This window comes from Sander vitreus, chromosome 3 (assembly GCF_031162955.1).
Source record: "Sander vitreus isolate 19-12246 chromosome 3, sanVit1, whole genome shotgun sequence".
Lineage (NCBI taxonomy): Eukaryota > Metazoa > Chordata > Actinopteri > Perciformes > Percidae > Sander > Sander vitreus.
Genome location: NC_135857.1, coordinates 15,768,294 through 15,793,850, shown reverse-complemented (window position 1 = coordinate 15,793,850; position 25,557 = coordinate 15,768,294). Strand labels below are relative to the sequence as shown.

The window sequence follows — 25,557 nt, the reverse complement described above, 5'->3', positions numbered from 1 at the left end:
TGGTGGCTTTAGCGAACACAATTTTGCGGATGTTTTTATGTTTTAAAAAAAGATCTTAATCTTAAACAGAAATCCTTTCCATAATGTTGTAAGACACTTAGAATATTAATCTGAGCCTGTCAGTGGCAAAACGAGCACTTTTGTGAAGGTAAATACAAGGTGGACTATTGCCCTATTAACTTATGTTGTAGCTTGTTTCGCCGCTGACAACTGCAGCAATCTTAATTAATACTGGACCAATGTCACTGATTGTTGTTCCCATAAGTCACTTAGACAAAAAAACATAGGAAAATAGGGTTGGAAAAAAACAGTAGTTACCCTTTAACATTTCTGAAAAACAGCCAGGCAACAGACCTATTGCTGGTGTAACTTCACTATCAAGACCAACCAAATATAATTAAAACAACTAGGGCTGAAATGATTCCTCAAATAACTCGAATAATTTAATTACAAAAAATCCTCGAAGCAAAATTTTTTGCCTCAAAGCTTCGTTAAATCAATGTAATTAAGGTTGTACGGCTCACTGTTTCCGCGCGGAGGATTATTACTAGCGCACAGCAGGTTGACGCTTCTGTGGACACAAGACTGACAGCCCAGATTACAAATGAAGGAAGATAGCGAGGGTCTAAGAGAAGAGACAGGCGAGAGAAAACGACAGAATGTTTGGGATAATTTTAAGCTGCAAACATGCTACTACATCATCTTTGTAGAAAACATCCAGTCTACTCATCCATTCCATTCCGCGCTGTTTTACACAACTAGCCTACAGCATGCTACTCTGCAAATAGCGATGTTTCACCAACAAGCTAAAACGAGAGCTGTCGGTTTGTAATCTAACGGTTTATTAGTTTGCTACTAATCGTTGGAAACTTAGCTGCTGCCGGAGACAAACCGGCTCCTCCCCCCAGCATGGCCACTTACAATGGGGCAAAAAAGTATTTAGTCAGCCACCAATTGTGCAAGTTCTCCCACTTAAAAAGATGAGAGAGGCCTGTAATTGTAATTGTAATTGTAAATACACTTCAACTATGAGAGACAAAATGAGAAAAAAAAATCCAGAAAATCAGATTGTAGGATTTTTTATGAATTTATTTGCAAATTCCTCGGGAAAATAAGTATTTGGACACCTACAAACAAGCAAGATTTCTGGCTCTCACAGACCTGTAACTTCGTCTTTAAGAGGCTCCTCTGTCCTCCACTCGTTACCTGTATTAATGGCACCTGTTTGAACTTGTTATCAGTATAAAAGACACCTGTCCACAACCTCAAACAGTCACACTCCAAACTCCACTATGGCCAAGACCAAAGAGCTGTCAAAGGACACCAGAAACAAAATTGTAGACCTGCACCAGGCTGGGAAGACTGAATCTGCAATAGGTAAGCAGCTTGGTGTGAAGAAATCAACTGTGGGAGCAATTATAAGAAAATGGAAGACATACAAGACCACTAATAATCTCCCTCGATCCGGGGCTCCACGCAAGATCTCACCCCGTGGGGTCAAAATGATCACAAGAACGATGAGCAAAAATCCCAGAACCACACGGGGGGACCTAGTGAATGACCTGCAGAGAGCTGGGACCAAAGTAACAAAGGCTACCATCAGTAACACACTACGCCGCCAGGGACTCAAATCCTGCAGTGCCAGACGTGTCCCCCTGCTTAAGCCAGTACATGTCCAGGCCCGTCTGGAGTTTGCTAGAGAGCATTTGGATGATCCAGAAGAGGATTGGGAGAATGTCATATGGTCAGATGAAACCAAAATAGAACTTTTTGGTAAAAAACTCAACTCGTCGTGTTTGGAGGGGAAAGAATGCTGAGTTGCATCCAAAGAACACCATACCTACTGTGAAGCATGGGGGTGGAAACATCATGCTTTGGGGCTGTTTTTCTGCAAAGGGACCAGGACGACTGATCTGTGTAAAGGAAAGAATGAATGGGGCCATGTATCGTGAGATTTTGAGTGAAAACCTCCTTCCATCAGCAAGGGCATTGAAGATGAAACGTGGCTGGGTCTTTCAGCATGACAATGATCCCAAACACACCGCCCGGGCAACGAAGGAGTGGCTTCGTAAGAAGCATTTCAAGGTCCTGGAGTGGCCTAGCCAGTCTCCAGATCTCAACCCCATAGAAAATCTTTGGAGGGAGTTGAAAGTCCGTGTTGCCTAGCGACAGCCCCAAAACATCACTGCTCTAGAGGAGATCTGCATGGAGGAATGGGCCAAAAGACAAGCAACAGTGTGTGAAAACCATGTGAAGACTTACAGAAAACGTTTGACCTCTGTCATTGCCAACAAAAGGTATATAACAAAGTTATGAGATGAACTTTTGTTATTGACCAAATACTTATTTTCCACCATAATTTGCAAATAAATTCATTAAAAATCCTACAATGTGATTTTCTGGATTTTTTTTCTCATTTTGTCTCTCATAGTTGAAGTGTACCTATAATGAAAATTACAGGCCTCTCTCATCTTTTTAATTGGGAGAACTTGCACAATTGGTGGCTGACTAAATACTTTTTTGCCCCACTGTAATATGCATGTGAATGACGTCATCATGCCGGTGATGTCTGCATTCTTTATTCTTTCTCTTCACTGTGTATTAGGCTTCTGAAAATGTGTCCCCCAGAACAGTGTAGTTGAATAGCCCTGCTGTAAGGTTTGTACCATCACATTTACTCTCTGGTTAGTGAACAGCTCTTTTGCATATCCAGTGCAAAGAGCCAGTGGCAAGAAGGGGAAGAGGGTGAAAAAAATTAACATTTGGGCCACCAAAAATGTACTTTTTTTAAGGGTCTTTTTTTGGCAATAAAATTTTTTTGCTTTTTTAAAAAAAGGAAACATGTTTCCTTTTTTTTAGTAAACTAAGTATTTCTTACTAAGTATTTGTTATCCGATAACTCGATTAATCGATGGAATAATTGGTAGAATACTTGATTACTAAAATAATCGAATACTGCAGCCCTAAAAACAACTTTCTGACAGTATAGGCTAATAACAGTTCTGACTGTAATCAGTTGAAAAGGTTATGTTGGGTATCGGTAGGCGTACAGATTCAATTATTGTCTCATTAGGTGGTGTTTCCTTTAAAATACAGATCTTAATTAATCTTGATTCTTCGATCAATTAAAACCAATATACCCTTTTTAAACTACAACAAAACAAAGCAAAAACAAACCAGCATGTCTCTGTGAGACACTGTGTGTGTGTGTGTGTGTGTGTGTGTGCGTGTGTGTGTTTCTAAGGAAACCCCTTAAGAAAGGAAAGACACTTTGAAAAACATGATTATCTCACTCAGTACAATAACTAAAACTTCGTGAAAGGGGAGTTTGCAGCTTAAAATCAACAATGCACCGTGATCAGAGTACATTCACAGAAATAGATTTGACGCAACGCAACGGTCACAATCATAGATTAATAAATCACACACGCAACAGTAGTGCTTATTAATCGAACAAATCACATTAATGTCGTAACAAGTGGCAGCATTAGCCTTACTGACATTAATAAAACACACTATTTCTCTGCCCAGAAAACAGAACGGGTCCGTGTCGCTTGTCAGTGGTCACGGAGAAACTTTCCCTCCAAAAGCTGCAGGAAGGGAACAGTTTAGTCGACTTGAGAAGAAAAACGTTGTTTCCTTCTCCTGCAGGTATGAAAACACTGGCGCGTGGTTTCATAGGATCCACGGTGCTCCCAGCACCGAATTTTTGGGTGGTCAGGCTATTTATGGCTCAGGTCCCCTGACCTGGCTCCATGCTGTTTTATGGTCCCAGGAGCCAATGGGAGATCAGAGTTCTCGGACCTGTGGCCATTTTGTGCAGTAGCACCTACGTGTGACTTGCTGGTTGTTGCCGTGAAATGGTTTCACCCTCTTTTCTGAGGCGACATGGATTGGAATTTTCCATGTAGGCCGAAAATCTCTTTGTCTGAAAGACCGCATGGTCTTATGTCTTTTCAGAGACAGATGCTCTGAGGCCCTTTGGTTAAAATAAAAAAGGTTTAACACAACTGATGGTCCCAACAGTTATTTGCAGGAAAAGTTAGTTGCAGGCGAGCACAGCCATGCGGTGTTAAATGATAATTCTGGTTATTTTAAACACAGTTACTTTGCCTCTAATTGTTGAGGATTGCAGTGCCTCAAGCTAAATAATGCTACTCTAAAGCTGTGAAAACTTTAAACGCAATCATTGCTGTGATTGAAAGGATTAAAACTATATTATGCAATGTTGTGTAACAGTGCAGTTGTAGCTCATGACATTATCAACTAATCTAAAATTAAAGGATTTATTTATTATTTAATTATTTTCATCACAATATATAGACGCAGTGTTTTACTGCGGCAGTTCATATTACAATATAAACTACACATTAATGGATCAACGATTTTTTTTTATACAAAAAGCTACTATTTTTGCTACCTTGACACACAAATTAGTTCACCTTGATCTAACCAGGAGTTTTTTTGTTCCTACAATGCAAATGGTTGTCACAATAAGAACAAAGCATGGCCATAAAGGTAAAAACAAACCCCTATTGTTTGTGTACTCCCTTTTACTGAGCAGGTGCAATATTTAGGTGATACTGGTGTCCACATGTGTGAGAGAGAAGCTGAGCATAAGTTGGCTGTACACAAACAGGAAATGTGGTGTGCTGGCTTTGCTGTGACCAACCATGGTGCAGCGCCTGGCAGGGAGATGGACTAAAGCATAGCTACTGTGTAAATGGTCTCTGGCCAGAGAGGATTTGCTGGTCTGACTAGCTGGCTTTTTTAAGTCACACAAAGCAATTCCACACCATGTGTAGCACTGAGCTGCTGGACAACTTACCCATTTAAATCCGTTTGGACAGCTCTGCACACACACTGGACCCTAACACAGCAGGCCATCTGGACATGTGAATGGACAAGTTAATGAACACACACTCAGATCTATGGCAAATGGTCAATGAGTAAGCTTATGAATGCCTCACAATAATGACTCAAATGAAGCACTGGACATGCAAAATCTTTCTCTCCGAGAGCATGAAGAAAGGTTTTCAAATTTGTTCAGTATCCATTCACGAGCAATCAACTGTGCCTTAGCTTTGTCTGATGGCCCTATTCAACAGTAGCTCATGTCTGGCCATGTGGATGAATCCTACAGAGTTCATTTGCCCACTAATAAGTAGTCCCGAGAAATACGTTTGACTCCAAACTATCTTGGAATTAAAAACTCAGACTAAGGAAGGAAAGGAAAAAAATATTTTTTACTGGGACTGAATGAGTTCCTCAGCGTTACCTCAAACAGCAGTGTTCACAATGCAGCAATACACTATCAGAGAAGACAGAAGGGAAAGAGGCGGAAAATTAGATGGGGAGAGCAGTGTGAGAGAAAAACACAGACATCCTAAAAAGCAAAATGAATGTAATATTTGAACATCTGCACATAAATGACCCTCAAGTTGCACGCCATTTTCTGATAATTTAAGGCATTTTCTGGGTGGTTGTATAAAAGTGAGTCAGAATTGCGTTTATGGGTTTCTGTGTGTATGCGTCTGTGTGTATGAAAGCACAAGTCCCTCATTATTGCCTATCTCCAGGGCTTGAGATATACCACTGACCCCCAACCTCAATCCAGCACTCTTTGTTTACCCAGCAGACCTCAGGTTCATCTCTTAATCCAACCTGAACACCAACCAACCAAAATGCAGTAGTGTAATCTTTCTGTACTCCTGCAACCAGATGGCTTTGCAAGCCCGAAGCAACCCCTGGACATCAAATTGGACATTAATATTCATGACCACTTCTGACACATGTTTGAATCATTGAGGAATGCGTTTCCCCTCTTAAACAGACACAAAGGTATTGCACATTTCATCCTCTATGTTAGAGGAGTTAGTTAGTGGAAAAAACAGGGAGTAAGAGCATTTAAACTGAGCTGAAGGTGGCAAAGAGCAGTGGGATATAAACTGAATTCAGAATACATGTTTGGCACATCAAAATGGAATCACTGACATTTACTTAATTTAGTTTTGAAAGCTGGTGATGAAAAGTCCCTGGACTATTCCCTCATATCAAAGTCACCACTTAAAAATGAGAATTACATTTATTCTCCTTGAGATTCACAGGAAACTAAGTAAAAAACTGCACTGCACACTGCAGCTATCCTGGCTGGCTGCAGCAGCCAGCAGACGAGCACCTGGAAAGCAGCAGGAGCCTCTTATCCAAAGCTCAAGTTAATGTTTCTCAGTAGTCAATATTAATCTACCCTTCCTCCAAATCTTGACCCCAAGGTTTGCTTGCCATGACGCATAAGATGGAAACAAACTACCAACATGATGCAAACAGTCAACACCTTCTCCGCAGTAGCTGTTTTTCTATTAGAGTCAGTATTAGAGTGAAACCCAGATGGGCTCTGTCCCAGTCCTCTGTTGCCCTGGTGGAAGTAGCCTCTGCAGCAGCAGTGCTACCCGGGGAGTGATTGATAGGGACTGGTAGATGATGTGCTGAACACCCAGTAGGGTCTATCAGCTGCAATATTGCTGCCAGTGTCCCAAGCCACCATCCACCGGAGTGCTAGCATCTGTGGCCTTATGCTTACAGTGTGGGTTTAGGTGGTGAAAGTATTGTGCGCACACGCACGCACGCACGCACACACACACACACACACACACACACACACACACACACACACACAGTGCGTCTCACTATCTTTGTGGGGACCCGTCATTGACATAATGCATTCCCTAGTCCCTTACCCTAACCTTAACCATCACAACTAAATGCCTAACCTTAACCCTTACCCTCACCCTAACCATAACCTAATTCAAACCCTAATCCTAAAACCAAGTCTTAACCCTCAAACAGTCCTTTAAACTTGTGGGGTCCAGCATTTTGGCCCCACAAAGCTGTCCGGACCCCACAAGTATACTGTATTCCTGGTTTTTGGACCCCACAAATATAGTTAAACAAGAACACACACACACACACACACACACACACACACTCTTAGCTGTCCATCGTGTTCAATGATGACGCTTGCTCCAGGGATGGGGGTGGGTTGATTCAGTGACCTTGCCTGGTGCCACTTCTCGTGGGCGTAGAGTCCGATCCTTGAGCCGCACACTCGTTCGCAGATAGAGCAGGGGAAACCAGATGCCAGGGGGGTACCAGCCGCCCGCTTGTGTCTCTTGATGCGCCTCTCGGATCGTCGGTCTTGGCTGATTTGGTGTATTTGAGAGACTGCAGTGGCACAGGTGACCTGCCAGGCTGATCTGTCGAGTGCCAGAGATTCAAGCTGCGTGAGGGGGATGTTCGCTCGCTTTAGGAGGTCCCTGGTGTAGTCCTTAAAGCGCCGCTTTTGCCCTCCAGCGGAGCGCTTTGCGCCCATTAGTTGACTGTAGAGGACTTGACGGGGCAGGCGGTGTTCAGGCATGCGTATGGTGTGCCCTATCCAGTGCAGATGTTTTTTGGCCACGGCTGCTTCCATACAGATTGAGTCGGTGTTGCTGAGGATATCTGTATGGGGGATTCGATCTTCCCAGGACAGGCTGAGGATCTTTTGTAGGCAGCGGATATGGAAGGCCTCTAGGTTGGTGATGTGCTGGCGGTATGGGGTCCAAGACTCTGCCCCATAAAGCAGAGTGGAGAGACATACCGCGTTGTAAACAGCCACCTTGGTGCTGATCTTCAGGTTCCGGTTTTCAAAAACCCTGCTGCGTAGGCATCCAAAAGATGATGAGGCTTTATTTATCCGGGTGTGTATTTCTGTGTCAAGGGAGCAGCATGAGGACAAAGTGGAGCCGAGGTAGGTGAAGTGGTCCACTGTTTTGAGTGGAACACCATTTATGTGTAAACTGGGTGATGTGGGGGCGGGGGTAGTGAGTGGGACATGACCTCGGTTTTTTGAATGTTGACCTGTAGGCCAAAGGATTGGTACAGACTGGATATTGTGTTAAGGGTGTGCTGCATAGAGTCCGGGCTGTGAGCTAAGACGGCACAGTCATCAGCATACTGAAGCTCACAGATTTGGCGGGTCTTTGTCTTTGTGTGGGCCTGGAGCCGACGGATGTTGAAAAGGCTTCCATCAAGTCTGTATTCCACATGGACACCGTCTTCATGTCCCATGGCACGGTGGAAGAGGCAGAGAGGAGGATGTTAAAGAGCACCGGAGCCAAGACACAGCCTTGCTTCACCCCAACGTTTACACACACACACCCTTCTCTTACAGTTCAGGGTGACCTGTTTTCACCTTTTATAGACAGACCTTTTATAGACAGTACTATCGCAGACAAACACAAAAAGTAAGATCACCTGTTAATATTTGTGTTATATGTGACAAATATTCTGTATAATACAATACATTCGCAATCAATTATTATTACAATATATCATCACAAGTGATACATGATTGATACATGAGTATTGTAAGTTCCAATAAACGTGAATTAGGGATTTGGATTTTGCTATGCTCAGTAATAATACTTGATACTTGCTATTATGAGTTGTCTAATAAAGACCCACTTTCATCAAATTGGATGACAAAAAGCATCTACGGTTGAATTATGAGGTGACTTTGGATTAAAATACTGTTCGTACATACATGGTTTGCATGTAAAGTTCCTAATCATGTCAGATGACACCAGGAATCCATTTGGGTTTGTTCTTGCTTAGTAGGCTTTTTTGGGGGGCAAACATTGGGATGCCGGAGTCAAAAGGTAACATTAGACACAATAAACTGCTTGCATCCACCGGCCAATCTACTTATCTCTTGCTGAGCAGTCCTCAGAAGTGTACTGTAGACTATTCAGCTGCAGAGAATAATATAAAGGTTTACATTTTTTCACAAAAGATTGCTGGTTTCTGTGCTACTGGATGAGCCTGAATTACAGTAATGCAAGATGCGAGCTGCTCATCTTATCGAGGATAACTTTGCCATCTTGGTATTATATGAGCTCAGCTTCAGCTCAACCCTCTCACTCAGCAGGAAAGCATTTTCTTGCTTGCATTTTCTTTCCCACAGTGCTGAACCTTTAATGTGCTCAGAACTGAAAATATTTGAGTTACTTTAGCCCTGTTTCTGCAGGACTAGTATTACCTGGGGTCCTCTGTGATTGGTTATAATAGAAGGGGTTTTCCTTATTCTAAATATTGTGCAGTGGTGGAATGTAACATGTAAGTACATTTACTCAAGTACTGTACTTAAGTACAATTTTGAGGGTACTTGTACTTTACTTGAGCATTTAGATTTTAAGATACTTTCTACTTCTACTCCACTACTTACTTTGCGGAATTAGATTATGAATGCAAAATATAATCAATCACTGTAATAAATTATGATATAAAGTATTATAATAGGTTACCCACCCTTACCTGCAGCAACATCAAAGTGATGAACACATTAATGCATCACTAATTATAATCAAATTGAATGGGCCATTCTGCATAATGAATAGTATTACCTTTGGTACTTTGATTTTTGATGCAACTACTTTTGTACTTTTACTTAAGTAAGATTTTGAATGCAGGACTTATTATAATTTTATAATCCTTAAATTAACAACTCCTTTGCAAATAACCCCTCATATTTTGCCAAAGGTCAACCATTTTTAAACTCAAAACACTTCATTAATAGAATATATGATTACTATCTGCTTTTTTATGTTTCATCTTAATTGTTTACATTCTTGCCTCTTAATAAATGAAAAATGTATTAGTGATAGTGCTGTATTGTTAGTTACAACAGCCTACCCATATTATAAGGCCATGCTGACAAGGGCCATTACCCAGTCATCCCCTTCAGAGTGATCATGATAAGAGCAATGTGACCTTATCTGCCACACACACACACACACACACACACACACACACACACACACACACACACACACACACACACACACACACACACACACACACACGCAGCAGCTGAGTTCACTGATTTGCACACCTCAAGCCTGAGATGGGGGCCCTAATCAGTGAAATCAGCAGGTGTGGTGTTTGGTTGGTAAAAATCAGCATACTCTCTCTCTAAATAGCATTTGGGTGAGGACCACTGAGTTAAGATTGTCATTTTTTAGTACTAGTCCTCAGGAAACTAAACTGCTACGGCTGCTGGTTTTCCCATGCATTCTAGGTATTCAATAGTCTTTGATTTGATGACTAGAATGAAAACCAGCAATGTCCTGATCACCACAACCGAGGACCATTGGGCTTGATTATTCCATGAATTGTCTGGCAACCTAAAAATAGTTATTAATGCATTTTATACAACACAGAATGAGATAAGAGGATCAACATACAGTATTCATGAGGAAACAGGTTTTCCCCTGGGTGTAATCTGTTGTCTATTGTCTTAACAATTATGTGTCCAAAAGTGCATTTGTGTGTATTTTCATATCAGAATCCCTCATCTCGTCCTGTAAACTGACTGGATATTCTTTATGACTGTGGGTGGACACACAATTACATCTAATAACATGTGATTATAAATGTTGGGGGCAACACCACCAACTCTATGTTTATATAAAAGCTGAAGATCTAGCTAACTAACATTAGAAGCATTACTGTAACGTGTGTTGGAGTGGATTAGGTTGACAGAATTTACACAGCATTGCCAACATCACTATATGTTCTCTTCACTTCGAAAGACTCAAACATTCAGTGTGTTCTCCTCCTCTTCTTTTACTGATGGTGAAAGAAAAAGCAAAGTGGTCCTCTGTGGCTACATTTTGAACTCCAAAATCAAGTTTTCTTGATGTTACTGTAAGTTGGGAAACATGTCACAACACATCAAACTATGCATTTCCAACAAAATCATGTCAGAGAAGAAACACTTCAAACCATTTTACAATCCCAGACACTTTTTACAGACCCTGCAAAGATGACCTACATAGGGTCTGAATGATATGCTCAGTACTGTCAAGCAGTTGCAGGTCTGTCCTGCTCTTCTGAAATACAACACTTCACAATGTAGATAGAGCAACAATATGTCAAAGCTGAGGATGCACAGTTTTGTTTATAGTTCTTTACTGTAAGAAAAACCACTGTATATGTAAAAGGCAGTGGTGGAATGTACAGCAACATTTACTCAAGTATTGTACTTAAGTACAAATTGAAGGTACTTTACTTGAGTATTTCCATTTTATACTAGTTTGTACTTCTACTCCATTACACTAAACTGTATTTAAAATAGATTAAACTAACAAACTACAACAGGAAAAGTTACTTACATAGTATGAATGAGAATGAGTAGCGAGTCATTATAGCAAATTAAACCACAACAGGGTGATGCTGGTCTTGAATCACCCTGAAGGGGCTTAATTCACAATAATGCTCACTCTACATTATCCTGCTTATTAAATGGCTACTTACTTAAGAAATCAATAATCTGACACAAAATATTGATTTCAAAATGATTTTGGCAATTTAAAAATGGTCCTCCAGAGTCTATGATTGGAACGGCATCCATAGCAACGGCCTGATATTTATAGCAGCGGTCTGCTATTCAGAAACAACACACTTTAGAATGTCGTAATTGACTAATATAATTGAGTATTCAACAAAGCCGTGTAATAATATATAATAGTATATCACTCAAAGGGGGCAATTTTCTGCATTACGGCTAGTTATGGGTACTTTTGTTAGTTTAAGGTCAAGCTAAAAGCTATGTGGCTCTGATAAAATGGAATTATAAAGGTAAAGGCTGTACCACTGTGGTAAACATTTCTATCACAATAACGTTGTTATTGTTAAAATCTAGAAAAATCTGTGTCAGTGTTTCACAAAACATGGATTAGAATAGAATAACTACAGGGAAAGAGTTGAATAGCTCTTGACAATAGAGTGCAGCTCTCAGCACAAAACTGTGTCATACCCCTGAAATAATAGTAGTCCACGTCTTGAACTAACAACAAGTCCATCTAGAGCGGTTGTGAGAAGACGGTTGCCAAGAATTATGTAATATTGCATTTTCAGAGCAGATGAAGATGGACACCCAACTGGCATATCAAACACCCAGTGCAAATGTTTCTATGAAGCTGTCAAGTTATGTGTGATAACAGACTGCATATTTTTTCCCAGGCATTGCAGCACTTCTGATTTATTAGGAGTTCAACACTAAATACAATTCAGACTACAGCAATGGTGACAGTACTGGCCCCAGCTAGATGGAAATTACTGCTAAAAGAAGTGTTTTGCATGGGAAAGTACAAACACTAATTCAACATGACGACAGCAGAGACTATAATCCTCCTATCTGTGACTAATCCAAATGTCATCCACATTATTGCCCCACCTATTTACATAATAAGAATAGATAAGTAAAGATGAAATTTGAGCCAGTGTGGGGAAATTGTGAATCTTTAGGGCTGTTATTAACTCCTTGCAGGGTTTTCCAATATCACCAGCACCAAACTGATAAGAATTGGGAGAAAAAATAGCAATTCAAATCCTCTCTAAATGTGATTAAGAGCAATTCACCAAACAACTGTTTATCAAGCGGAACATGAACTTGAATATGAGAGCCAATCTCAGCTTTATCTCCAGTCTGTACCAGACTCCCGGTGTTTTAAAAAAAATACTAATATTATTTGTTTGAACCGGTTTTGTTAATTGGGGTTTCATTTGCTCAAGCATAATATACATTTTTGTTTATTAAATTGTCAGGTATAAAAGGAAAATGCAAAGATTTCTGTCAAATAAGGTAAAACACACTCTTTGCGTTTTATTGTACGCAAACTGATCATGCTTACTGCTGTGCGTAGTCACCCCCCCAAAGGCCCATTCTGAGCCAGGAAAACCCCTGCCTTGGGGTATTTTATGATTATACTGTATGTATCATTTAACAACTCAGTCTTTAATATTGATACGGTGGTATTATCACAGTCAGTGTTTCAAAGCAGTCAGCTCCATAACTCAATGCCACCAGAGATTTTTTAACAGCAGGGAGTCCAGGTTTTCCTACCACTACAACGGACTGATGTCTCATTAGAAAGATGGGTTGTACTGTACCAGAGGACATTATAGAGACTAGTATGGTAATGGGATGTCTCCTAATAGTCATGCTGATCAAATTCACGCAGATAAAAAGGCAGCCTCTCTCTGGACCAAATCCAATTACAGCTGGGAGCATACCGTAACACACAAAACAAAACTGAATGATTAATGAACTGAAAGAAACCTGACATGCAGTTTTTAAAATCTGCAGCAATATTCTACACAGTAGATAATATAGATGATATCAATATTGGTGTATTTACTTTCATAATCTGAATAGTCTGCTTCAAAATGTAAAACAAATCTATCAAATTTGGTAAACGCGCCAATGCATGACAGTAAAAACATAACAGATAATTATTTTCTGCTTTATAATTGATTTTGATCTAGTTTATGGTTTTGTATAATTGTCTCTTGACATCAGTCATAAAAACAAACACCATGTCAGAGTTCAGAGAAGCCAATTAGCATCCAACTGGGATCTGTTTGCATGCACCCGGGCTCTGAAGCCAAATCCACTCAGTCATGTTTGAATTATGGAAAACATGTTTTTCTTCAATGTTCAGAAAAGAAAATATGTGTCTTGACTTTTACTTTTGTTTATCTGTATTTAGTTTCTATACAAATCTCAAAACAGTGGCTAGCAAGCATCCACGGCCCAAACTGCTCCATCCTAATGAGGGAGAATGGTGGAAATAAAATGTCCAGCGGTGCTTAGATTGGAGTGGGGACTGCAATGGAGAGTTATGACACTGTTGAGGCATTTCATCATTTTCACTAACAAGTTGGATATCATTCCGCCTCAATCTTTTACAAAAACCACATAGCTGCTAATGAGCATCATTGTTCCTAGCGGTGTTTTTCTGATCGCACTGTGAGCATGCTGCCTAGCCCGCGACTGCAGGCCAGTTCGGTGCATAAACTCACCTCCTTCTCTCCACAGATATTGCTGATGATGGAGTTGGAGGCCGGACTGGCAGAAGGACCGAGGACTGCCACCACCCCTTTCGACATGATCTGGCACACTGAGAGAAAACAAATAAAATAAGGATTGAGAAGGGAACAGAGAGAGTGAAAAAGTCAGTCAGTGCTATTCAGGAAAGCAAAGCAAAGGCTTTCGTGAGGAATCTGAGTCATTTAAAAAAGGCCCTCTTCAGCCAGATGTTAATGGATGCACATGCTGACTATTTTAAACTCTAAACAGATAGCGGCCTGAGCCAGCGCTTCTACTGTCACAAGGGAACCTGAACCTATGTGTTAATGAAACCCGCGCAAGGCCAAATGCATTTGTCCATGTTTAATATGCCCATACATATGTGATGCACATACAGAAAAATCCTATGGACCCTGGCCATGATAGTTTAATAGCTTTTGGGAGGAACTGATATTCATAATAACAGACTTTCACATATGGAGACAGAGAGATATAGCAATGTGAAGAGACACTCACAGATAAACAGAGTGACAGACAGTGAGAAATGCAGAGGCAGAAATAGTGACAGGAAACAATATCCGGAGGCTTAAACATAAAATCTGGTATTTGAACATAAGGGGCTCTATTTTAACGATCTAAGCGCACGGCGTGAAGCGCCTGGCGCAGTTGCGTTTAGGGCGTGTACGAATCCACTTTTGCTAGTTTAAAGGCGGAAAAAAATGTCCGTGCGCCAGGCGCATGGTTTGAAAGGGTTGTACTTAGTGTCTTAATTAATCATAGGTGTGTTTTGGGCGTAACATGCAATAAACCAATCAGTGTCATCTCCCATTCCCTTTAAAAGCCAGGCGCGTTTGTACCTTGGCGCATTGCTATTATGATGGCGGATTTGCTAAGCAGGAAGGAGAGATTTTCAGGAGAAGAAACTGATCTGCTCGTGCATGAAGTATACACAATAATACTATTTCACAAGCAGTGTGTTACAAGCATAGTGTGCGCGCACATTTTACTAATGCGCTGTTAAAATAACAATGAAATGGTGTGTTATTGACTTGACCAGGTTTTTGTTGGTCAATGGCGCAATCACTTTCCACTGCCTCAAGATAGCAATACGCCAAGAACGCACCTGAACACACCCTGTAAGACCAGCACGCCGATGGGCGCACAGATGGGTGCAGGTGCATTTGCTATTTAAACAATGTGGGCGCTGGACTGGAAATTGACAACTGTTGGTCTTAAACTAGCAAAGACACTTGCGTTGGACTTGTGGAGTGCAAGATAGGGCCCTTGCAAATTAATGCTATAATTTCCCCAAAAGTGACACACACATATCATCTTATTTTTCACATTATACATTTACAAGGCTTTACCTTTCGGGACGAAAACATATCATTAGACGGAAACATTTCAGTGAATGTGAGTTTTACAGAGGCCATATGCTTTAATCTTCCCCACCCCTGGCTTCTAATTAAAGTGCTTAAGTCAATGATGTGAGGTAGACACAAGTACTACTGTTCATGTGCGAGCATGTGTGCACAAAGTAAGTGTGGGCGATGATAATTTGGCATTGGTTATTGGGGCAAATGCAGAGCATTAACCAGCTACGTGTGTGCAAAAGGCAGGAGGGGGACCGTTTTTGAGCCTGTGTGGTGAATCCAGAGGCAGTGAATCGAATGATTAATATGTAATCCCTTAGTCACCCATGGTGCCTGTAAGACATGAACACACACCTTACAGAAACACCCACATACACATGTATGCACACATTTACGGTGCATGCACACACACATTTGCACCTGTCTGCATGGCTTCACTAAATTATAAAGCTGAATGATTTGACTGCCAGCCAACATGCTCCTGGCCTCTGTGACACTTTGATTTGCTTCTTCTCTGCACAGCCAGCATTGTGTGTGTGTATGTGTGGGAGACAGAGAATGTGCATGAAAAGTCTGTGTATTCATCACTGGACATTGATGGCAGTGTCAAGGTGTCCATTAATGCTGATAATTTTCAGAATAGTACTGTGCCTCTCACCGTGGACAAAGTATGGTCAGAAGGCAGGTCGGTAAGCAACTAAGTCAATTTTCTCCGCTTGACATTGATTTTCACTGATCAATACAAACTATTGGATCCTTGGAATGATTAGAGGGCTGTAATGAGTTTGACTTGTGAAATGCTTGACAGGTGTTGCTGGTTACAAGAAGACGGACGGTTGGACTGATATACAATAAATAAAAATAAAAAACATGAGATATAGCAAAACCAGAAATATCAAAAGACGGCCACAGAACATGCATGTGTACATTCAAACACACACAAAACGCAGCTACCACAACTAAACTTATCCAGGTAATGAAGGTCTTGGTGTTTACTGTCAGATCTTAATGATTTCTTAAGATTAAAACCGTCTTAGTTGGCCTGTACGTGTGTAATATGGCTTTATACGCAATATGTAACGGTCTGTGAAAGAAGTCCAGTCACGTTGAGGTTACTACCGGTTAGTCTCGCATTGCCAGACCTTCCTCCACAGCGCTGCGGAGGAAGGTCTGGCTAGTCCACACAGCACTCTGGGATGGGAGAAAAATGTGCTCTGGTTCATTGGCATTTCTTTAAACCAATCACAATCGTCTTGGGCGGCGCTAAGTGCTGGACGCAATAACGGTGCCTCTAGAAAAATAGCCTCAGGAAGGAACATCTTTTGGTGCTCATTCAAAAGTTGTTTTAGTCGTGCAACAGAAAACTCATATTGGACAGATAGTCTAGCTAGCTGTTTCGATTTACCCTGCAGAGATCTAAGGAACAGTTAAGAGTGAGTTTAGAATGTCAACACAAAGAAATGTGGAAGGTGCAGAACATCCGGCCGAAATGAGGGACATCCTAGAGTTTCTAGCGGCACCGGAGCAATCCCCTAAATGAATCTTCGTCGATATAGACTACCTGCCTGTAAAAGAGGCAAGCAGTCAAGGGAGTCATCCATTTAGGGGCTGTTTACTACACAGGCAAGAGTGGGTGCTTGAAAGGTGGGGGTGGGACTTTTCTGGGCAGGTAGCGGCCCCTCTGTGATATTTCCATCTAACTGTGGCCACTGATCCGTCCCTAATCCAATTCATTCCTCTAATTACACACACACACACACACACACACACACACACACACACACACACACACACAAAAACATTTGCACAATATACATACAATTAAGCATGCACACACCAACACACACTACTTTACACGCGCACACACAAACACGCAAAGACAGAAACATGTGCATGTGCACAAACAAACAAACACACACACAACACAACACACACACACACACACACACACACACACACACACACACACACACACACACACACACACACACACACACACACACACACTAAAGAAACCACATTTAGGAAGGGTTTGTAGTAAACCAGGCAGAGAAAGTAATACAGTTTCTTGTTGTTGTGGTAAGTGAAGCATTGTTTCCATGGATTAAGCAGCAGCACTGAAGCTCTTAGGTTTGTGAAAGTGGGAATGTGTTGTATTGAAAATCAATCCTCACACTTTTTGTCATAGCTGTTTATATTGGTTGTTTTCTGCAGACCCATACTGTGCTGTATTGATTTGTTATAGTTTTCATTAAAAATTTAAAAGATCTAACCAGTAAACACTGATGTGTGAGGCAACAAGTCACTAACCAGTACACTGAGGAGCTGTGAAGTGGAGGCATTGATACAATTGATAACAAGGTACATTTTCCACATCTGTGTGACAAATTACTGGAATTTTAAAAGGTCCATAAGCCTTTCTGTTGAAGGCCATCTCTGTTTTTACAAACATTAAGAACATTTTACATTACACTCCTTTTTACAGAAAACCTTTTGATCTGCCCTGTCACAGCAGAGTGAAAGTTGCCAATGTATAAGAGAACAAAATACAAACACACCATTTGATTTCTGCAGCTATCAAAATATGACAGCTCATTTTGCGTTCCTGTACCATGGCAGTACCATTTATTTTCAATCATTTGTTTGCCTCTGTTTGACCAACATATTGTTAAACCAGACAGACATAAATAACTGTACTTGGGGGAAGAGTGTGAGAGACTGAAAATAAGAGTGAAAATAAGACGGTAGGATGAATTGAAATGACAGGCTTGCTGATTTTGAAATGAGAGACCCTTTCTCAGTCTTAACGTATGTTAAAGAAAAACTCAGGAGCAGCTTGACTTCTGGATACATGAAGGTTCAGGAGACTTTGATGACTTAAACAGAAGCATTTAATGGAATCTCGATCGAGGAGAAATTAGGCAAACAGTACAGTTTAACCACGATATGTTATTGTGTAGTGGCGTCCCAACTCTGAAGTTCCTCTCTTCTTGTCGGTGTATTTAAACTCATGCTGGAGGACTTAAGTTTAGCTTAACCTTCAATGTAAACAAAGATATTGCGGGCGCCGTAAAACATATGCTTACCTAAAACCTAGTTGAGTCTATCTCTCTCTGGGAAGTATGCTAAAGTGTGTGTGTGTGTGTGTGTGTGTGTGTGTGTGTGTGTGTGTGTGTGTGTGTGTGTGTGTGTGTGAATGTGAGCATGGGTTAACTTTCTGCATGACCTTGGCAGGGAGCTGGGAGCGCTTGAGGCAGCACTGTCTTATCCTACAGCTCTTATGTCTCCCGTCATCTATGGAGATAGAGAGTTGAATTACTACTCTGCCTGAGACAGGTTATGACCTACGGCTGTTATGTTGGACACTGACCTGGTTGAATGAGACCTGGAGTTCCACTGTCTTAACTTACATAGCATGAGTTCGTATGCTGGAAATTCTACCACAATGTACACATATATTGACCAACAGACCCACATCAACAATCACACACATCAACACCAATTCATAGGCATGTCTTCCCTGTGTTACTTACTTGTTTCCCCCATCTCATATTCACTGTCTCTCAGCAGTTCAAAGATGTCTACCTCCAGCTTGCCAGTGGTGGAGCGGTTACTGCTCCTGTTGATGCTGTCTTTGGCCAGTGTGATGGCCAAACGCTCTCCTCTGCTGCACTCCATAGGGTCATCAAGGATGGCAGCTGAGAAGAAGGGAATCAAAAGGAGTGATGGGTTGTGAGGATGAAAAATCATCAACAAATATATCATCCACACTAGTAACTGCTGTTTTTTTCCCTCCACATTCATTAGAACTAGGGTGGCCCATGTGGCCAACAATCATTCAATCTGAAAAAACTGTGAGGACAGATCATGTATTTAAAGGCTTTTTTTTCCCTTTTAGATCTACAATAAAAGTTCAATCCACTGAAAGCCGTTTCATTTTGTGCACACTGCTCTCCAATAATCTGGAGTGCCTACTATGGCAGGTACTGTTGTTAATAAATCCATACACTTTAGGAGCAGCTTTTAGTGTGTGAACTTTACTTTTGTTCTAAAAGGCTGAGTGCTATTTAACATAAATATCTGAGCTGTATGGTGAAAGCTTGAAAGCTTGAACATCTTAAGAACACTGAAACAATATGAATTCATAGCATACTGATATTTTAAAGACCCCAGCAAAAATATACATTCATAACATACTGTTTACTGCAGCAAAAGTAATCAAAAACATCTGTCGGTTGTTTAGCTTTCATAGAGGCAGTGTAAAGACGTGAAAGTCCAGTCACTGCAGCAGCTTTATAGAGATGCTACAACATGTAAGTATCCTAAACATTTTTGCCACAAAAGCAATAAAGAATGATGAGACAACATGTTATACTGAGAAATGATTGATTCACATTCTGTATGCATAAATGGATTTGTTGTATTGTTGTATAATTATCAGAAAGATTGATGCCTGTCTTGTATTTGGCTTAGCTAAGCCAATTATAAAGGGACTAGATGTATATAATACACACTTTTCATTTATTTTTTATGCAGCAAAATAATGTTATTCCATCACAATAAGACTCCAGATATTAAAAAGGATTTGAATCGTTCCATACATGATAACTATGGAAGGGTATATTTGTATGCATTCTCTGAATAGTAATAATAAAATACATTCAGACAGAGGAGGAGAGAAGGTTTTTTTTATCCTAAATGTATCCTGTGACATTTAACAGCACATATGTCAAATGTTCATCATTTCCCTGTTATCAACACGGGAAAGAAACTGAATGACATACAGTAAATGCTTTTATATGTAGTCAACAAATGGCCTACCTTATACGTTTATATGGTCTAACTTATATGGCTCATATGGTCTAACCATACATGTTTCCATGAAGATGTGATGCTTGACACAAAAAATTCTATGCATTAATACTCATCTTGGCTATTAGTACAATTACTATTTCCAAGATCATTGAAGAACCTTGCCATTACTGAAATGTAATAATTTAAACATTTTACATAAACTACTTAATTATGTTTCAGCCCAGCTACATGAACAACTAACATTTATACAAACTACAACATACCTCAATAGGTTTAGGCTCAAGAGTAAAAAAGGAAAACACAATTAATGAACAGCAGATGTCTGAAAGCAGGCTTTGTAATTAACCCTCTGGGGCCTTTCTAATCTTTCAGTCGTCTGTTTCCTTGTGTAATAATGCTTGTATAACCTCAACCCTGTAATGCACAAAATATATACATAATTTTTTTTCAGGAAAACTTGTTTGCTGCAACTATGTATGCTGCAGGGATGTCATATGAATTTATAAATTGTTATATGACTATAAAGACAAAAAGAAAAAAACTAAACAGAAATTGAATGCCACTGAAATGTATTAACATCACACAGAGAACAATATTGAACAAGACGTTTGGCTTATAAAAAATTGTTCTCCCAAATCTTGGCAATCAGGGGAAACAAAAATAAACACTGTAACTAACACAAATAAAAAACTATTTGGATTTTTTCCCCTGAAAAGTCCATACGCTTTTATCAATATCCTGTCTACTATGAGACATCAGGAGGCCAAATCACACTCATTTACACACCCAGGGCTGCCTGAATGACTTGCAGCTCTGCCTACAAACACACACACACACACACACACACACACACACACACACACACACACACACAGTACATACAAGGCCCCCTTTTTGTATCAGGTAAGGGTTATTATATATATTGGCTGAGTGACCTGCCTTTCTCCTGACATGACTTCATGTCCATTTCCCTATCACATGTGTCACATAAAATGTATCCATGCTTAATGCGCCCTGGGTGCACGCCTTATAATACTAACCAAATGTGCAAATGAGAATCTATGCATTATTTATTACATTCACGCTGTTATGTCATTATTTCGGCTCGTTCGTTCCACGTTTAGTATATGTAACAGCAAAGTAACACATTTTGGGTGCTACAGAATATATTTAATAGTATAGTAATATAATAGAAGACTATAGATCTGACAGGATATGAGGATGTACATCAGCAAAGGCGCTGGGCTACATCCACATAGACATCACTGCGCAGTGCATTTGTAGCCCTCTTTGGAAAGGCCCAGCTGTTAGCCTTCATGCTAAAGAATCAGATCAGAACCAGGTGGCTGAAAGTGATGCAGAGATATCGAAAATTATGTAACTTGATTTATGGATCCATAATTATGGATTTGTCGTACAAAGACACTGTAGTTCCAGGCTGGATTATAGTGCTTCTGGAAGACCTACGATCGCACGAAAGACCTCACTTAAATTGACTCTGCTTCTAAACAAAAAAGTAAGTCTCTACACTGCATTGATCTGGAAATGTTGAATATTACATAAAACGTGTAGTTTGCTGTCGTATACGACATTGTCGGCCTCAGGAGGTTAACGTAATTAAACTGGGTTAGCACAGAGGTCCTCAACTTAAATAGATTACATTTACAGCTAAAGAAGAGGTGGGACATAAAAGTAATGTACTCACAAAAGTGGGAAATTAATAAGGCACAAAAAATACAATTAAGTACAATTTGGTTGAAAGTAAATGTGCTGCAGACTATTCATTAAAGAGAAAATCAGGTTGAGCGTTCGTGACTTCAAGCTGACGTGCAGAGCTGCATACAGAGCTGGATCGTGTTTGAAGTGACCTTTTCCCTGCTGATCACACAGTTGGATAAACAACAACTAGGTCTAGCTTGCAAAGATGAGACATATCCACTCATCTGCTATCATCACGGGGGAGTCACAGTATGCCAATATCTACAACCAATTAAAATACTTTGCAAAGAAGCAGAGAGTATCAGTGACAGTTCATCCAAGGTTATACTTGTGTCTGTCTGATGGAAAATTTGTGGACAAAGGGCATTCATTTATTTATGCACTTAACGGACACCCTCCTGATCACGTACAGGCTTTACAAGTTTTAGAGTTTTAAATTCAAATATAAAATCTAGCTTCATAAATATTCATCGTTGGACTTCTCTCTGAGGATCAACACTTCAAATCCAGAGGATACCCTGTGATAGTGATTAATGTCTACACAAAAGCAAGTTTAAAATGTATGGTTACGTCTTGATTTCTTGTCAAGATCATGACTAAAAATATTAGACCTCTCTGATGTGCAATTTGTCCATTGCCATGTCTTACACCCAAACAAGGCAGTGTTACATCCATGGACTAAAGCTGCTATAAATAATAAATAATCTTTATATTAATATTGGATCAAATGACTACATGTACTGGTGGCAAAAGGGGTCGCTCAAAGTGACAAACCCCACAGAAAATGATTGTGGTCGCCCTCACCTCTATGGAGTGCTTCAGTGTCTTTTATGGACCACAGCTTTACTGTTTTGGTTCACTGTCACTGCTCTTATCAGCATTGTTTTCAGACGCAGGCAGCTTTTTTTGTAAAAAGTTCTAAAGACACCACTAAACGCTACCTACATGATAATATCAATGTTGTGTTTACAGCTTGTTTCCACTGTTTCCACACCAAAAATTCAGTAATCACCATTAAACAAAAACAAACCTTTCAAAATAATTACAAATTATTTCACTTTAATGTTTTTTTTAATGTGTATGTGGGAGGCCAAACTATGAGGCTCAATAACTATGTTGTATAGCCATATTGTGGAACAGATTTTAACAACCAATGTTCTGTTGGACAAAAAAAAAGGTAATATGCGGAGTTGGCTCTTTTTTGAGGAGGTTTGTGTCTTAGCAAGATATATAGAAAATGCAACTAAGGCAATAAGACAAAGAAAACTGTATCCAACATAAGACAATTTTTTTGTTTTGGAAAAGAATGTTTTGTTATTGCTGTCCAGTGTCTTGCTGGGTACCATATAGTGCAGGACACAGAAATAAATCAATCAATCAATTAGCCACAACTGAGAATATCTGTTATGACAAACTAGTGCTGGGCGGTATACCGGTATTAAATTCACGTATGATATGAATTTTTCATATACCATAATACCGGTGCATTGCCGCAGAGAGCGCAACGGCCAAAGTAATCTGTAAGTGAATTGAGAACGGGAGCCCTGTTAACTGCGTACCCTTCTCACTCATGGTAGTAACTTTATAACACAACAATTAATAACCCACAACTAACTCTCTTTAACAGGATAAAACACCATAGCTCACAACAATTTGTGACTTAAACAATTTCTAACACTAATAATTTTACATTTACAAATTACACAGCCGGGCGGCATGTTGGGTAACATTATAGCTGCTAGCTAGCCAGGTAGCATAACAGTCTGTTAAGCTGGGAGAGGCTCCGGTCACTACTGCACATTCAAGAACAGAGAAGAAAGTTAGAAGATGAAGAAAAACCGGAGATACACCAGATCATCGATGCTCAAGAGAGGAGCCGTCTGTTGTTCTGAAGTATTTTGTTTCTAAAAATTCGGACATAATTTAGCCACTGTTGTTGCCCGTCGCTCTAACATTACTTGGTTGCGCTAACGTTACTCAGCCGTGCTAACGTTAAAGACATGTCACTTCAAGCATGCAGCGGAGCAACATCATAAACGCAATAACAATCCACCTACGGTCCTGCTACAGACGGAGAAAGAGAAAGACGGGAGAAAGACGGGTTCAGAGCAATGATTAAAACAATGGATTTAAGATGTCTTGCCTCGCTGAAATACATCCGCCAACCTACTAACATTATTCAAACAGCGAAGGAGGCTGACAGTGGAGCTACATTCAGTCGCCCACTTTTCTACAACAACCTAACATTACCTGTGGCCAAGGTAGTGTTTATACAACTATCTTACAACTATTTTGTTTTGAAAAGGAAACAATGTTGAAGTTGTTTGTATGTGTATTCATTCGGTTTAAGTTTATTTTACTACTTTGCAGTTTGCACAATAAAAATAGTTTAGATTCTGTAACTGTTTCATGCATTCTCCTTCATATAACGTTATTGTATAATGTTGTGGAGCCAAGCAAACCCTTTAGTAATCAAAGCGTTTAGTAAACATGATGACATTAAAATGTTTTTATGATATCCTATGTACTGACAGTAGAATAAGCCATTATAAAACTATATAAAGGCCCAGTCAAGCAAAAGAAAGAAAATACCGTGATATACCATGAAACCGCCAGAATCTTAAAAAATACCGTGATACAAATACCGCCCAGCACTATGACAAACAAACAGCTCTTTAGTCGGGTGAGTTTGCATTATAATAAATTAATGAGCGGAAGAAATATTCTAATAAAGGTTTTGTGTCTGCTGTTATAAATAGCACAGTGTTTCCTATGACGTATGTCCCTCTGAGGACCATACAATGTCTTTCTATACTTACTGTAACTTTCCACCTCGCTCCTCCTTTTGTTCTTAAAATGTATTTCATAATTGCTGTGTTGACATGTCATGTTTCTTCTGTGGGTCCCTATGTTTTTATCTTTTGTTTCTCTCATTCATTACATTTAAAACCAATCAATGAGTAGCACAGAGGTACGCTAAGGCGTAGCGGGTTGTGGACTGTGGACGACAGGCTCAGTGAAAAGTAGGTTTGAAATGAGAATTCCTCTGAGGTAACAGCACACAGCACAGGGAAATGCTCTTATCGGGCTTTTTAGCATTTCTCACAGATGTTATCCTTATGTAAACATGTAAACCCCTGGCTGATTTTAAGAAAAACAGCATCAAACCATTATGCACAAACTCGGCTTACGTTTTCATTCACAAAAAAACAGTATAAAAATAAATAATATAATGTATAAAATATTGAGAGCCCTTATTGTTTTGAGCAATTGGAGCAAGCATTTCCTTCGCCTTTGTTAGAAACACAACTATGCACCTGTTCTTGTAGATGCACATACACACTCATACTGTACACATACAAACACTGCCATTGACATGCCTGTCACTTTGAGTCCTGCATTTAGAGCTGGAAATGATCCATCTGAACATGTGATGTACACCAAAGTGGCACTTACTGCAGTTGCCTATCCTTCTCATTGCTTATTCCTTCTGAGTGGACAAATCAGAAGAGACAGGGAGGTTTGTGAGGTGTGAGATTTGGGATAGAAGTGAAGAATTGCTGCTTAATGTAAGTCAGAATCAAGGCATCTTAAGCTGTGTCAGGGGCCTTGCTCTGTGAACATAGCCCTATTGTTGTACACAAGAGGGAGGACCCAACAAAACAGGCTTGCATTGCCTCGCTGTGGGAGCTATGCTTTTTGTGACAAAGATGCTAGGAGTGTCCCTGGAAAGTGGCAGCC

The 25,557-nt window shown here is 40.1% G+C and overlaps 1 protein-coding gene across 1 annotated transcript in view; it reads right to left on the bottom strand.

Annotated features, from left to right (window-relative positions):
- The window catches only part of grik4 (glutamate receptor, ionotropic, kainate 4), a 168,376-nt gene that overhangs the window by 103,032 nt on the left and 39,787 nt on the right, over positions 1 to 25,557 (bottom strand). The window contains exons 2-3 of the mRNA XM_078246220.1: positions 18,816 to 18,980; positions 13,903 to 14,000 (exon numbers count right to left, since the gene is read on the bottom strand). Coding sequence (XP_078102346.1) covers positions 13,903 to 14,000; positions 18,816 to 18,980 — 263 coding nt within the window. The remainder of the gene's footprint in view (positions 1 to 13,902; positions 14,001 to 18,815; positions 18,981 to 25,557) is intronic.